Below are 16910 nucleotides of genomic sequence, written 5' to 3'. Positions count from 1 at the left end.
CTTGGGACCATATAAATTTGACATGCAAGCTCAAGAACAGGATCACCTAAGCAGCAAAAATTTGCAATAAATAAAGCACTAGAACAAAAACTAATTGGACCATTGGAGGAGTCACATACCGAAGAACAATCCCCCAAAACAGTTTTGTGAATGGAGCTTTGAGCAAGGAGATCGAAAATGGCAGCAAGATGAGCTAGAACACAGGTTTGAGCTAGGGGAGGATTTTTCTGGAGGAAGACGAAGTGAGTGGGTGCAGGAATAAGTGGAGGGGGTCCACGTGGGGCCCACGAGGCAGGGGGCGCGCCCTGGACCCTCGTGGCCAGGTGGTGGCTCCCCCTGGTGTGTTCTCAGTGCCAGATATTCTTAAATATTCTACAAAAAATCATATATCATTTTCACGACATTTGGAGAACTTTTATTTTTGGGGTATTTTTTATTGCAAGGATAATTCAGAAAACAGACAGAAAATACTATTTTTGCTTTATTTAATCTAAATAACAGAAAGTAAAAGGAGGGTACAGAGGGTTGTGCTTTCTAACTTCATCCATCTCATGCTCATCAAAAGGATTCCATTAACAAGGTTGATCAAGTCTTATTAACAAACTCTTTCCGAATTGCATGAAACCAGAGAATTTTTGAATAACACTAAGTTAAATCAACGGGGATATGCACATCCCCAATAATAAGAATATCATATTTCTTCTTGAATGTAGGAAGAGGAAATTCAAAACCTCCAATAGTGATTGTTGAAATTTTTCCAATAGAATTTATATTGTGAACTTGAGGTTGTTTCCTCGGAAAGTGTACCGTATGCTCATTACCATTAACATGAAAAGTGACATTGCATTTGTTGCAATCAATAACAGCCCTTGCAGTATTCAAAAAGGGTCTACCAAGAATAATAGACATACTATCGTCCTCGGGAATATCAAGAATAACAAAGTCCGTTAAAATAGTAACGTTTGCAACCACAACAGGCACATCCTCACAAATACCGACAAGTATAGCAGTTGATTTATCGGCCATTTGCAAAGATATTTCAGTAGGTGTCAACTTATTCAAATCAAGTCTACGATATAAAGAGAGAGGCATAACACTAACACCGGCTCCAAGATCACATAAAGCAGTTTTAACATAGTTTCTTTTAATGGAGCATGGTATAGTTGGTACTCCTGGATCTCCAAGTTTCTTTGGTATTCCACCCTTAAAAGTATAATTAGCAAGCATGGTGGAAATTTCAGCTTCCGGTATCTTTCTTTTATTTGTAAAAATATCTTTCATGTACTTAGCATAAGGATTCATTTTAAGCATATTAGTCAAACGCATACGCAAAAAGATAGGTCTAATCATTTCAACAAAGCGCTCAAAATCCTCATCATCCTTTTTCTTGGATGGTTTGGGAGGAAAAGGCATGGGTTTCTGAACCCATGGTTCTCTTTCTTTACCGTGCTTCCTAGCAATGAAGTCTCTCTTATCATAACGTTGATTCTTTGATTGTGGGTTATCAAGATCAACAACAGGTTCAATCTCTACATCATTGTCATTGCTAGATTGAGCATCAACATGAACATCATCATTAATATTATCACTAGGTTCATGTTCATTACCAGATTGTGTTTCAGCATCAGAAATAGAAATATCATTGGGTTTCTCAGGTGTGTCAACAACAGGTTCACTAGAAGCATGCAAATTCCTATCATTTTTCTTTTTCTTCTTCTTAGAAGGACTAGGTGCATCAACATTAGTTCTCTGAGAATCTTGCTCAATTCTCTTAGGGTGGCCCTCAGGATACAAAGGCTACTGAGTCATTATTCCCCCTCTAGTCACAACTCTAACAACATTATCATTTTTCTTATTATTTAATCCATTGAGCAAATCATTCTGAGCTTTAAGCACTTGTTCTACTTCAGTGGTAACCATAGAAGCATGTTTACTAATAAGTTTAAGTTCACCTTTAACTCTAGACATATAATCACTCAAGTGTTCAATCATATAAGCATTACGTTTCAATTGTCTACCAACATAAGCATTGAAGTTTTCTTGTTTAACAATAAAATTATCAAACTCATCTAAGCATTGGCTAGCAGACTTATAACGAGGAATATCACCTTCGTCAAATCTATAGAGAGAATTTACCTTTACTACCTGTGTCGGGTTATCAAGACCATGTATTTCTTCAATAGGTGGTAAATTCTTGACATCTTCAGCTTTAATACCCTTTTCTTTCATAGATTTCTTTGCCTCTTGCATATCTTCAGGACTGAGAAATAGAATACCCCTTTTCTTCGGAGTTGGTTTAGGAGTTGGTTTAGGAAGTGTCCAATTATTATCATTACTCAACATATTATTCAATAGCAATTCAGCTTGATCAACTGTTCTTTCCCCGAAAACACAACCAGCACAACTATCCAGGTGGTCTCTGGAAGCATCAGTTAGTCCATTATAAAAGATATCAAGTATTTCATTTTTCTTCAGAGGATGATCAGGTAAAGCATTAAGTAATCAGAGAAGCCTCCCCCAAGCTTGTGGGAGACTCTCTTCTTTAATTTACACAAAATTATATATTTCCCTTAAGGCAACTTGTTTTTTATGAGTAGGGAAATATTTAGCAGAGAAGTAATAAATCATATCCTGGGGACTACGCACACAACCAGGATCAAGAGAATTAAACCATGTTTTAGCATCACCCTTTAATGAGAACGGAAATAACTTAAGGATATAGTAGTAACGGATTTTTTCCTCATGAGTAAATAGGGTGGCTATATCATTTAATTTAGTAAGATGTGCCACAACAGTTTCAGATTCATGGCCATAAAAAGGATCAGATTCAACCAAAGTAATTAACTCAGGGTCGACAGAGAAATCATAATCCTTATCAGAAATACAGATAGGTGAAGTAGCAAAGGCAGGGTCATATTTCATTCTAGCATTCAAAGACTTTTCTTTCAGCTTAGCTAACAGTTTCTTTAGATCATATCTATCTTTGCAAGCAAAAAGGTCTCTAGCAGTTTCTTCATCCATAACATAACCCTCAGGTACAGCAGGCAATTCATATCTAGGAGGAGAATCTCCATCATCACTTTCATCAATATTATCAGTTTCAATAATTTCATTCTCTCTAACCCTAGCAAGTTGTTCATCAAGAAATTCACGTAATGGCACAATATTATCAAGCATAGAAGTAGTTTCATCACAAGTATCATGCAAAGCAGAAGTGGCATCATCAATAACATGCGACATATCAGAATCAATAGCAGGTGTAGGTGTCGCAAGTTTACTCAAAACAGAAGGTGAATCAAGTGCAGAGCTAGATGGCAGTTCCTTACCTCCCCTCGTAGTTGAGGGATAAATCTTGGTTTTTTCGTCTTTCAAGTTCCTCATAGTGATCAACAGATATAAATCCCAAGTGACTCAAAGAATAGAGCTATGCTCCCCGGCAACGGCGCCAGAAAATAGTCTTGATAACCCACAAGTATAGGGGATCGCAACAGTTTTCGAGGGTAGAGTATTCAACCCAAATTTATTGATTCGACACAAGGGGAGCCAAAGAATATTCTCAAGTATTAGCAGCTGAGTTGTCAATTCAACCACACCTGGAAGACTTAATATCTGCAGCAAAGTATTTAGTAGCAAAGTAGTATGGAAGTAACGGTAACGGTGGCAAAAGTAACAGTAGCAGCTTTGTAGTAATTGTAACAGTGGCAACGGAAAAGTAACTAAGCAAAGATCAATATGTGAAAAGCTCGTAGGCATTGGATCAGTGATGGATAATTATGTCGGATGCGATTCCTCATGCAATAGTTATAACATAGGGTGACACAGAACTAGCTCCAGTTCATCAATGTAATGTAGGCATGTATTCCGAATATAGTCATATGTGCTTATGGAAAAGAACTTGCATGACATCTTTTGTTCTACCCTCCCGTGGCAGCGGGGTCCTATTGGAAACTAAGGGATATTAAGGCCTCCTTTTAATAGAGTACCAGACCAAAGCATTAACACTTAGTGAATACATGAACTCCTCAAACTACGGTCATCACCGGGAGTGGTCCCGATTTTTGTCACTTCGGGGTTACCGGATCATAACACATAGTAGGTGACTATTGACTTGCAAGATAGGATCAAGAACTCACATATATTCATGAAAACATAATAGGTTCCGATCTGGAATCATGGCACTCGGGCCCTAGTGACAAGCATTAAGCATTCAAAGTCATAGCAACATCAATCTCAGAACATAATGGATACTAGGGATCAAACCCTAACAAGACTAACTCGATTACATGATAAATCTCATCCAACCCATCACCGTCCAGCAAGCCTACGATGGAATTACTCACGCACGGCGGTGAGCATCATGAAATTGATGATGGAGGAAGGTTGATGATGACGATGGCGACGGATTCCCCTCTCCGGAGCCCCGAACGGACTCCAGATCAGCCCTCCCGAGAGAGATTAGGGCTTGGCGGCGGCTCCGTATCGTAAAACGCGATGAATCCTTCTCTCTGATTTTTTTCTCCCCGAACATGAATATATAGAGTTGGAGTTGACGTCGGTGGAGCCTCAAGGGGCCCACGAGGCAGGGGGCGCGCCCCAGGGGGTGGGCGCGCCCTCCACCCTCGTGGACAGGGTGTGGCCCCCCTGGTGTTGATTCTTTCGCCAGTATTTTTTATTTATTCCAAAAATATTCTCTGTGAAGTTTCAGGTCATTCCGAGAACCTTTATTTCTGCACAAAAATAATACCATGGCAATTCTGCTGAAAACAACGTCAGTCCGGGTTAGTTCCATTCAAATCATGCAAGTTAGAGCCCAAAACAAGATCAAAAGTGTTTGGAAAAGTAGATACGATGGAGACGTATCAAAGATCACTTTCTAGGTGTACATGAGAGCTTCGGAGCATGGGGTGTTGGCAAGTTTGTGGGTCAGAAGCTGACGAAATGGAATGATGAACTCATCATGCAATTCTACTCCACAGCTCATTTTTATCCAGATGGTAGAATTTTATGGATGTCAGAGGGTACAAGGTACCAGTCAATTGTTGATGAGTGGGCAAAGTTGATAAATGCCCCTGAAGAGCATGAAGATGACTTGGATGTCTATGCCAAGAAGAAGAAAGATCAAAACTCTATGGCCAACATGTACAAGGAGATCCCAGACAAAGCATTGGACACACATAGGCTTGGATCTGTACATTACCTGTTTTGTAGTAAATTGATAAATCGAACGCCAAATAAAATAAATAAATAAAAAATGCAGCAAGGTATTTTTGTATTTTTGGTTTAATAGATTTGAAAATAAATGCAAGATAAAAGTTGATCGCAAAGGCAAATATATGAGAAAGAAGACCCGGGGTCCGTAGGTTTCACTAGTGGCTTCTCTTGAGAAAAATAGCAAACCGTGGGTAAACAAATTACTGTTGGGCAATTGATATAACTTCAAAAATCATGACGATATCCAGGCAATGATCATTATATAGGCATCACGTCCAAGATTAGTAGACCGACTCCTGCCTGCATCTACTACTATTACTCCACACATCGACCGCTATCCAGCATGCATCTAGTGTATTAAGTTCATGGAAAAATAGAGTAATGCAATAAGAACGATGACATAATGTAGACAAGATCTATCTATGTAGAGATAGACCCCATCGTTTTATCCTTAGTAGCAATGATACATACTTGTCGTTTGCCTTTCTGTCACTGGGATCAAGCACCGTAAGATCGAACCCACTACAAAGCACCTCTTCCCATTGCAAGACAAATAGATCAAGTTGGCCAAACAAAATCCAATTATCGGAGAATAAATACGAGGCTATAAGCAATCATGCACATAAGAGATCAAAGAAACTCAAATAACTTTCATGGATATAAAAAGATATAACTGATCATAAACTCAAAGTTGATCAGATCCCAACAAACACACCGCAAAAAGAGTTACATCATATGGATCTCGAAGAGACCATTGTATTGAGAATCCAGCAGGAGAGAGAAAGCAATCTAGCTACTAACTATGGACCCGAAGGTCTACAAAGAACTACTCACACATCATCGGAGAGGCACCAATGGAGGCGGTGAACCCCATCTGAGATGGTGTCTAGATTGGATCTGGTGGTTCTGGACTCTGCGGCGGTTGGATGAATATTTCGTCGATGTTCTTAGGGTTTCTGGAATATTGGGGTATTTATAGAGCAAAGAGGCGGTCCGGGGGGCACCCGAGGTGGGCACAACCCACCAGGGCGTGCCTGGCCTCCTGGCGCGCCTTGGTGGGTTGTGCCTCTCTCCGGGCACCCCCAGGCGCAGCCAGGGCCCGTTGTGTTCCTTCTGGCCCATAAAAATTCTCCGTAAGGTTTCGGGGCATTTGTACTCCGTCTGATATTGATTTTCTGCTATGTAAAAAACATGGAAAAAACAGCAACTGGCACTTGGCACTATGTCAATAGGTTAGTACCAAAAAATGATATAAAATGACTATAAATGATTGTAAAACATCCAAGATTGATAATATAACAACATGGAACAATAAAAAATTATAGATACGTTGGAGACGTATCACACACGTATAGAGTCTTCAACACTGTTCATCACAAGGTTGTTGAAACTGTAGATGTGCGGTTTGATGAAACTAATGGCTCACAAAGAGAGCACCTACCTCCTGTGCTAGATGAAATATCACCTGAGGAATCCATCAAGTTCAAGGCTACTGAGGATGTCATTCCTACCAAGGAATCTGCTGAAGAAGTCATCCCAAATCGTGAAGAACATCATGCTGGTGCACCTGAGTAAAATGGCTCTGAAGAAAATGCTGAGCCCACTCAACGTCGTCAACCTGCTCATCCTCGCGTTGCAAATGAAGTGCAGATCGAGAAAATCATCGACGACATCAACGCACCAGGTTCTCTCACACGCTCAAGGGCTTCTCATTTGTCTAACTTTTGTGGGCACTTTGCTTTTGTCTCTATCACAGAGCCCACCAAAGTTGATGAGGCATTTCTGGAGCTTGAGTGATTCAAGCGATGCAAGAGGAACTGCATCAATTCGAGCTCAACAATGTCTAGGAACTTGTCAAGCGACCAGACCCACGCAAGCACAATATGATCGGTACCAAATGGATCTACCGCAACAAGCAAGATGGAAATGGCCTTGTGGTGAGGAATAAGGCTCGTCTTGTACCTCAAGGCTACACACATATTGAAGGAATAATTGACATTCTTCTTAGGTCTTCAAATTCGTCAACAATGCAACGACATCTTCATATCTTAGGAGAAATACCTCAAGGATGTGTTGAGGAAATTCGGCATGCAAGATTGCAAAGGCGTCAAAATCCCTATGCTCACAAATGACCATCTATGCACTGATGAAAATGGTATACACTTCGATCAAAAGGTATATCGCTCTATGATTGGCTCTTTATTGTATCTCTGTGCATCTAGGCCAAATATTATGCTTAGTGTTTGCATGTGTGCCCGTTTTCAAGCTACACCGAAGGAATCACACCAAAAGGTTGTGAAGCATATTCTTCGATATCTAGCTCACACTCCAACACTTGGATTATGGTATCCCAAGGGCTCGGCTTTTGATCTCATTGGATATTCTGAGTCTGACTATGCTGGTGATCGTGTGGATCGCAAGTCAACATCAGGCACATGCCATTTCCTCGGACGATCCTTGGTATGTTGGTCCTCGAAGAAGCATAATTGCGTATCACTCTCTACTGCTGAAGCTGAGTACATTGCAGCTGGTTCGTGCTGTGCTCAATTGCTATGGACGAAGTAAACCCTCAAGGACTACGGCATCAATGTGAAGAATGTGCCACTCTTCTGTGACAATGAGAGTGCCATCAAGATTGCTCATAACCCAGTTCAGCACTCGAAGACAGAGCACATCTAGATTCGTCATCATTTCTTCGAGATCATGTGTTGAAGGGCGACATCTCTATCGAGCATGTGAAGACCGAAGAACAGCTAGTCGATATCTTCACAAAGTCCTTGGATGAGAAGAGATTTAGCAAGTTGCGGTGTGAGCTAAATATCTTAGAATCTTCGAATGTTCTTTGAAAAGGACACACATCCTAACACTTATGCAAAATTGATGACTTAGATGTGCAACACACGAAGTAACATTTTTCTTCAATCAATGAAGACTAATCATCTAAGTGTGAAGAAATTAACGAAGAATTTGATTCTCAGAGCCCTACGACAATTGTACGCGGCGTCTGAAATCATTATTCTTATATAGTGGGTCACGCCACCAACAAAAGTTGAAAATCTTCAATTTGAGTTTTTTCTTCAGTTTTTGAAATTCCTCAGTTGTTCAAATTCTTCAACTTTGCAGAGTCTTCACCCTTTCCGACTGTGTTCTTCATTGACTGTGTGTGTGTGTGTGTATATATATATATATATACCGGTCTATTCTGCTAATATTAGCAGAATAACTATTCTGATAACACTTCCGCACTGCACGCTCAACGCGGGGGCACTGTACTTTCAGTAGCAAAGGTACTGCAGTACAGAGACTAGTGAACTTCGTGTCGGAAAAAACTGCACGCGTGTTTTTCCGGTACCTTTTCGCTCTAGTTTTTTAACCGTTTATCGGAACAACACGCGTAATATACCGTTGAGAAGCTATGGATTATGCGCAACTTCGTCATTTTGAACACTTTTCAAGATTCATCATGGTTTAAGAGCATTTTCAAAAATGGTGCGATGCACGACGAGTGACAGCGAGCGTCTTTCGCGTTTTTTTCTAAACCGCTCGTCGGAATGAAGCAATGATACACCGTTTGAAAGATATCGTCGAGGCGCATCTTTTTCATATATATTATTTTCTCTAATTCGTTATAATTTAAGAGCAGTTTTAAATTTAGTAAATCTTTTTCGATTTTTTTGCAATTTTCGTTACTGTTTTCGCTCCAGTTTTTGAACCATTTGTCGAAAGAAGTGAAAGCTACGGCAAGGCGCAACTTTCATATGTTGAAATATTTTTGAGATTCCTTTCGGTTTTTAGTTAATTTTAAAAATCGTGCGGCTGACGGCGAGAGGCAGCGGCTGATTTTCACGAAATTTTTACAAACCACTTTGTCGAAATGATTTAGATTATACGCCATTGGATAGATATTGACGAGACGCAACTTTTTCATGTAGAACACTCTCTCCAATTCCTTACTGTTTAAGATCAATTTTGATTTTAACGAAATGCGGACACTCTGGTTTTTCGTGACCCAAAATCGTCATGTGTACTGCATCAGACAGAAAACCGCACAGCTTTCAGATTAAAAACTGCAGTTCATCTGACCGACAAGTGCACTGCATGATTTTTTGTTGGGACGTAAATTTTCCCATACGAATTTTTTTGTCTTTTTTTCAACTTTCTTTTATGAATGAGAGTGGACCGCAAAGACATGTGCAAGTGAGCCGCGACATATATCAAAGTGAACCGCATTACCATCTTGCTGTTTCGCTTTTTTTTTGCATTTTCATGTTGGGGGCAAGTGAACAGCATCACTCTCAAAAGTGAGCCACATCCGAGGACCAAACGCACTGCAAAATGAACCACACACATTTTTTGTTTTCTTTTTAGTTTTAGAAATTCTTCCACACTTCGAGGACGAGGCGAGTGAACCGCTAGGACAAGGCGAGTGAACCACACTTTTTTTTGCTTGTTTTCGTTTTTTTATCCACCACCATGTGTAACCTAAAATTTAACATTGGAGTGAGCTGCAACAAACTGCACTGCGCCGTGGCAAGTGAAACCAAAGTGAGCTGTTAGGGAAACCAAAGTGAGCTGCAAATACCTTTCAAAGTCATTTAGTAAAATAGAGTGCTCTGCATGGACCTTTTGAAAACATTTTTAATAATGAACTGCAGTCTCTGAAAACCTGAAAAAAATAGCTTTCGACACCTAGCCGTACTGCAGCGACGACCCAGGCAAACTTCAATGGTCCGTCAACCGCACCGCACCTCCCGCGGTCCAGCATCCCGGAGCTGCAGTGCACTTGTGCTCATCGGACAGCACGTACAGAAGCACGGAACTTCATTGTGGGCTTGTTTGAGCTGCACGACAACGGTCGCGGACTGCACGGCTATACGAGAGGAGGGCGCATACGCAGCAATTGGTGCACCCAAGCAAGCGGACTGCGAGCCGCAACCTACCTTTTTTAGATTGGGGTGTACTACATTTCCCTCTTTCCTTACCGCTCGGTTGAAAAATAGAACCACCACATGATAGTATTTTTGTGAACTCCATGCATTTTTTTGAAGTGAAAAACAAAATGAATCTTGTAACAATTTCATTTTTTTTGGTCCCTGGCAATTTTCACAGGAAAAGTCTAAACAATGCATTTTTCTGAACGCCACACATACGCCGGGCAAACTGCAAGCTATGCACATGAGTACTGCATAGTCAACGCCACAAACGTCAAACTCCTAGCACACTGAAGTTCACATCACACTGTAGTTAACACTTTGCCCAAATCAAAAAGCAAAATGCACAAAATCATTTTTGGGCAGTATGAACAGCACAACGCTGATGACCTCCGGGTGATAGCACAAAGTTGAACCTCTCGACACAAAAAAATTTATGCACAAGTCGAATGTATGTCGAGGGGGAACCGCCATGAATGCCAAAGTGACCTGCGAAACAACACTAGTGAGCTGCACTTGTCAAAGTTTTTTTAGAAGTGAATCACATACACATACTGAAGATTTGAACCGCAAAAACAAAAACAAAGTGAACGGCAAAACCATCCTCGCTGTGCTCACTTTCTTTTCCCGTTCGTCAGTGGGGAGAACCTAGGATCTGCCATTGAACGAGGAAGAGGGAGTATAGAGAGAGGGGAACCACCTGCACCCGCCCTGGATCGGCATCAATGTGGAGAAACCACTGACGAACTGCACGCGCGAGGGAACCGCGCTGCTGTACCGGGGCGACCTATCCACGTCGGGAAGCAGGGGCGAACTGCACCTGCGTGGGCCGCCGTGAGCTAGACAGGAAGCTCGGTGGTGGGAGGCCGGTGCACCGGGGAGCAGCTCCTGGTTGGGGTCGAGGCCGGGGTCTCGTCGATGAGCAGCACCACAAGCGCCACCAACTGCAGAGGTGGGGCTCAATCCATCGCCGGGCAGTGCACAACGACACGGGGACGGATTCGCCGAGATTGATGGGGAGGAAGGGGCAGTGGGGCAGGGTGGTGGCCGGCGGTGGGGCGTCGCGCGGGCCGGCGGTGGGGAGGCCTAGATCCGGCGGCTCAGAGCGGGGAAGGCAGCGGGAAGGGGCGCCCCTGCGACATCCCGTGTGGGGAAGAAGGTAGGAGGAGGTCGGGGCCATCTGGCCGGCGTGGCGCGGGGCGGGGCGCTCCGTCCAGAAAGACGGTGTCGGGCAGGGAGGGACGCACCGGCGAAGGTGGGGTGGTTGAGTGGAGCACCGGCGGTGGTAGTTGGCCGACCTGGGGGCGCGGTGGTGGGTTGGTGGATCGGGGCTGGGGCATGGGAGGAGGAAGGTGGAGGGGGTCGGGGGAGGAGTAGGGGAGGTGAGCCGGTGGGCTGGAATTTTTTTTTTGTGCGGTTCAGATGCGCGTGAGGTCGGTGTCGGTTAGTTGGGGGTGTTAGCAGAATAAGAATTAGTGTTAGCAGAATAAGGTCTTAAGTGGTGTTATCATAATAGACCCACCATATATATGGTCTTAGCAGAATAAGAATTAGTGTTAGCAGAATAAGGTCTTAGCAGGATTGACTATTCGTCACCCTGGGTGAGGAATAGTTATTCTTCACCCCCTCTATTTTAACATCAATGTATCGTAATTTTACGTTTCGTAATTTTTTGTCTTATTTCATACATAATAAGAGAACGTAACAAAATATGTAATCACCATAAAGTTATTTTATGTTACGTAAAATTACGGACGTAAAAATATAGTGTAAAATATACATAAAATGCAATTTTTCTGATCTTATGATCTATATTTTTGTTTTTTATGCCAAATTTTACGTAGTGAATCAACATGAACGTAACTATTTGTATTCCGTATGTAATTTATTTATGAAACGATCGTAAGATTACCTCGGGTGAAAAATAACTTATTCTGCACCCTGGGTGATGAATAGTAACACAAGGATTGACTATTTGTCACCCTGGGTGAGGAATAGTTATTCTTCACCCCCTTTATTTTAACATCTATGCACCGTAATTTTACGTTTCGTAAATTTTTGTCTTATTTTATACGTAATAAAATATGGAATCACCATAAACAATATTTTATGTTACGTAAAATTACAGACATAAACATATAGTGTAAAATATACATAAAATGCAATTTTTCTAGTCTTATGATCTATATTTTTGTTTTTTTGCCAAATTTTACGTAGTGAATCACCATGAATGTAACTATTTGTATTCCATATATATTTGTGTGTGTGTGTGTGTCGTTCCATCAAAGCATATATATTAATGACAATATATCAATGTCGTGCCATGACAATTTATATATGGATAATTATTTCCAAATAAGCACAATTATTACAATATATGTATCTATAGATAATAATAATGTCGTGCCATTAATGCATATATATTAATAAAAATATGCACGACATTGATTTTATTGACGAGGTCATTAATGTGCAATATTTATCATTAGATAGGAACTGAACATTCTAGATTTTTGTGTATCCTAGAAATAAATGGCACACATGCATATATACACACATACGGTGCTTGAGTTTCTTTCTGAGGAAACAAAAACAATAGAGTCCAATTGTTCAGAAATGAAAATTCTCGGGGAACAAAGAAAGACGTTGTTTCTGCTATGTTTTATTGCAGTTTGTGGCGCAGTAGCCAAGGAAAATAGAAAAGGAGGAAGGCCTAATGGAGGAAAGTACCATCGGGCAATATCTAAGACAATCCAGGTTTTATACTCTTATTGCTATTCTCATGTTTATTTTTTGAGTAAACCATTTTGAGATAACCATGGACCGTTTCACCTTTGTAGACAGAAGATGGTGACATTTTTGATTGCATAGATATCAAATCTCAGCCGGCACTCGACCATCCACTTCTTAGAAACCATTCAATACAGGTACATGAGTTACTCCCTGCGTTCATTGAACTAAAACCACGACACTTATTTTTAACAGAGGGAGTAGTATGTAGGTATGCATTTTTACAGTTAAGTAATCTTGTATTCCATTGTTTTCTTACCCAATATTCAGTCTTGCTTTGGTAATAAACAATAGATTTGTACACATGAACAAGAAATAATGTAATCAACATTGATTTATGGTAGTGAATTATTCTACATTCATGTAAGGATGTTGGTTTGTATGTATCAAACTAACAACGATTTTTTTAGGGGAACTAACAAACGACTTTGACTTGCATGCAGATGGAACCAAGCTCACATCCTATTGGACTCGATGGCAACTCGATACCTGATACAACATTAGAGTCTAGTATCCATTTGGTTTCGTGTCCCTTGGGAACAATTCCAATATGGAGAAGTGAGCAGCACTATCCTATAGTTGACATTAAGGAACTAACTCAACAAATATACACAAGGAATATTACTCGAAATAATAAGAATAACACCGCTTCGGTAAAGTTTTTGCTATCCTTATTTAACAAAAAACATTCTCGTGTGTGTGTGTGTGTGTGTGTGTGTGTGTGTGGAGGGGGGGGGGGGGTGATATTGAGTTCAATTATGATCGATACGAAGTCCCTTTTTGTCAGTTATTATTTTTACATGATACTCCCTCCGTTCTGAATTACTTGTCGCAGAAATGGATAGAAATCAATGTACCTAGAACTAAAAATACGTCTAGATACATCCATTTCCGTGACAAGTAATTCGAGATGGAGGGAATATAAATTTACCTCACTCACCCATGCATGTTTCTGCGACTGCAAGTTTGCTACCATTATTTTAGTCTAACTTTATATTAGAAATGTTCAGTTGGCAGGTCTTAGCAGAGGCCAAGACATCTATGGAACTACCGTATCAATAAATGTCTATGACCCAGAAGTATATGGTACCCAAGATAAATCTGGAGGGCTTACAACTATAATAAGTGGTTATTCTTTTGATAGGGAGCATACCAATGCTGTTGGAGTCGGCTGGTTTGTAAGTAATTTTTGGTAACTGAAAAACTGTTTTTTGTTCACTTAAAAATGCATGTATGTTCCCCGCAAAAAAAATGCATGTATGTTGAATTGACACTTTATACAACTATAATCAGATTTGCTTATTTTTGTGCATTGTCCCCCATCAAATTGTTGTATACGTGCATGCAAACTATATCCCTCTTCTTAAGTTTTATAGTAAGGATGTTATACATTTTATAGTATGTACATGTTGGTAATCCATCACGTGACACACTGATATGTTTGCGCATGTGTGCCTTTTAGTAAAATACGAGCTTATCTGCTTGTTTGAGATACATTCCACATGACAACTCATGGTCTCTATTTTGTTCTAAGTTTGGCAAGATAAATTCCACATCACAATTGATATTTTCTATTTTGTTTTAGGTTTGGCAAAGTAACGGAGGTGACAAGGCTGCTAGATTTCATATTTTCTATGTAAGCAGTAAGTTTAATTATGTATGCCAGAATTCTGATAAATGTTATGGAAACTTACATGATTTCACTCTATAGGACAATGGACAAAAACAATGCTTTGATCTAAAATGCCCTGGATTTATACATACGAGTCCAAATATACCTTTAGGGGGGAAATTATCGCCAATCTCGAAGTACGATGGACCACAAGCTCATATGAACATGTTTGTTTATCAGGTATTACTTTTACCCACAGTATAAACTTTTTTTTTTGCGAATATAACCACAGTATAAACAACCTACCATGATTTTTTCAATTGTGTATTTGGTAACAACTAACAAAAGATTAGTGCTTAGCAGTCTTTTTATTTTAACTTTCGTTTTTGAATATTATTTTTATTTCCTTCGGTTGATATTTTTGTTGAGTTTCTCTCATCGCTTGAGTTAGAGTGTTATTTAATTAAAATTTTGGAAATATTGAAATACCTTGATTTTATGGTCAAGACCATCAAGAAAACCTAGGGTTAGGCAGTGACACGTGCCAATATAATTACCGATTTCACAAATCACACCCTAAATAAATTATATATTCTCTAGTTTGCATGCCAACTATCTCTCGTGGATATCAGTGTTCCCCGTGGTCGTCCACCTTCAGCACGTAGCTACCTCTGTACATTATCAAGAAATCTCTAATGTAGTAGTGGTGGGTTTTGCATAAAACTAAAAGGCTTAACGCACATGTTTTCATAAAACTATGATAAGGCAGGGAGAACATGTAATCGATGAGAGATTGATGTATTATGAATAATTGGGCTTGCCATGAATCTTCTTTTGTATTTTTTATTTACAAAATGTTAGAAACATAATTTACACACACACACACACACACACAGAGAGAGAGAGAGAGAGAGAGAGAGCTGTTAATAGTTCACACTACATTGACGAAAAAATAATACTACTACAACTACAAATTATCTTATTATCTTCTCATCAAAAAGGAAAGTTCCTACAATCATTTATTTTTTCATGGCATAATTCTTAACTTAGATTTACCGCCGGGACTAGGAAACATGTTTTATAGTTCGGTTGTGCAATTACATGGTTTTTATGGCATGTTGTGTTTTATAAAGCTCAGTTTACCGAGGGAAATATGAAATAATTTTAAAATCCAAACTTTTTTTATAATGTCTCATTGTAAGGATTTTCTTGCCCCAACATTCTCGGAGACAATTCTAATATATATTAACGGCGGTCAATGTCGATTCATATAAATATCTTCAGTACCAATACTTTTGTCACCCGCTCTTCAACATTAATGAGCTTTATTTGTATATATGCTTTTATTGAAAAAAAATTGTATATATGCTTCTGTATGTACTTTCATATGTTCTTTTTGTTTAACTTCTCGAGTTGGAACTTTTCGTTTGTCAGGATACGAATTCAAACTGGTGGGTAAAATTCGGCAAGGAGAGCACTGTAGTCGGATATTGGCCAGGTGAACTCTTCGGTTACCTGAAATCGAAGGGTACTGTTGGCTACTGGGGTGGTTTGGTTGAAGGTCCTACAATTAAATATAAGCCACCACCCATGGGTAGCGGACACCCTGCTTCAGAGGGAGATGGTAAAGCAGCCTATGTGAAGAACATCAAAATTGTGACAAGAGATCACCAGCTCGTGACTCCAATGTCTCGCGAGTTTGACGTGGCCGTAGAAAATCCGAAGTGCTACTCGGTTGCTCACAAATCAGACCAAGACGGTGGAGTACATGCAAATTGGGGTGGTTCTGGGGATTGCACCCTTTGAATGTAACAACGACATCTGAAATAATATTAATAAGGTGTTTTTATGCGAAATAATATTAATAAAGTGTTGTACAACGTGCTGCTTTCATGTCATACTTGAGATGAGTATTGCCTCAGTTTGTGTTCTTATCGGCTAATGTTTGGGGTTCAGAACTTGCTACACCTCTCATCTTTGTTCTCTAAAATGAAAATATTTTTGCGATCTAGAACATGTCAATTTTATATGACGATTAGATCAAAATTCCGAGGGTACGGTCGGTTCCTAGAATCGATAGGCATCAACAGTATCTGGTTGCATTGATAGAGAGAACATGCCCCTTTGAGCCTCCGGAAAATTTCATTGCTTCATCAGGGGATTTTTGAAGAAAAAGGTAATATCCCAATTTCACATCCATAAGGACATGAAACTGAGCATTGAGATTGTACAATCACTTCTCACCCAAATGAGCTAGGCTCACAATGCCAATGTGAGCTACCTTATAACAAGATATAGTGATATACTATGTACTGATGTCTGATCTCGGCCGAACCATTATATGTGTGTGAGGACTACTAGTTGGC

At 40.0% G+C, this 16910-nt stretch overlaps 1 protein-coding gene across 1 annotated transcript; it reads left to right on the top strand.

Moving 5' to 3' along the window:
• Positions 1 to 12726: 12726 nt before the first annotated feature.
• On the top strand, positions 12727 to 16429 carry LOC123124645 (uncharacterized). Its single transcript, XM_044545228.1, has 7 exons — positions 12727 to 12899; positions 12983 to 13069; positions 13376 to 13585; positions 13943 to 14110; positions 14518 to 14568; positions 14644 to 14784; positions 15979 to 16429. Exons 1-7 carry the CDS (start codon positions 12759 to 12761, stop codon positions 16348 to 16350), a joined length of 1170 nt encoding a protein of 389 aa, XP_044401163.1. The 5' UTR covers positions 12727 to 12758; the 3' UTR covers positions 16351 to 16429.
• Positions 16430 to 16910: the final 481 nt, after the last annotated feature.

Source organism: Triticum aestivum, chromosome 5D, assembly GCF_018294505.1.
Source record: "Triticum aestivum cultivar Chinese Spring chromosome 5D, IWGSC CS RefSeq v2.1, whole genome shotgun sequence".
In the NCBI taxonomy this organism is placed as follows: domain Eukaryota; kingdom Viridiplantae; phylum Streptophyta; class Magnoliopsida; order Poales; family Poaceae; genus Triticum; species Triticum aestivum.
Note: the sequence above shows the minus strand (reverse complement) of the source record. Positions and strands in the feature narration are given on the sequence as shown.

Coding starts and splice junctions, on each gene's coding strand:
- LOC123124645 (XM_044545228.1), top strand. CDS start 12,759: ATGAAAATTCTCGGGGAACAAAGAAAGACGTTGTTTCTGCTATGTTTT. Junction 12,900..12,982: donor CAATATCTAAGACAATCCAG/GTTTTATACTCT, acceptor TCACCTTTGTAG/ACAGAAGATGGTGACATTTT. Junction 14,569..14,643: donor CTAGATTTCATATTTTCTAT/GTAAGCAGTAAG, acceptor TTCACTCTATAG/GACAATGGACAAAAACAATG.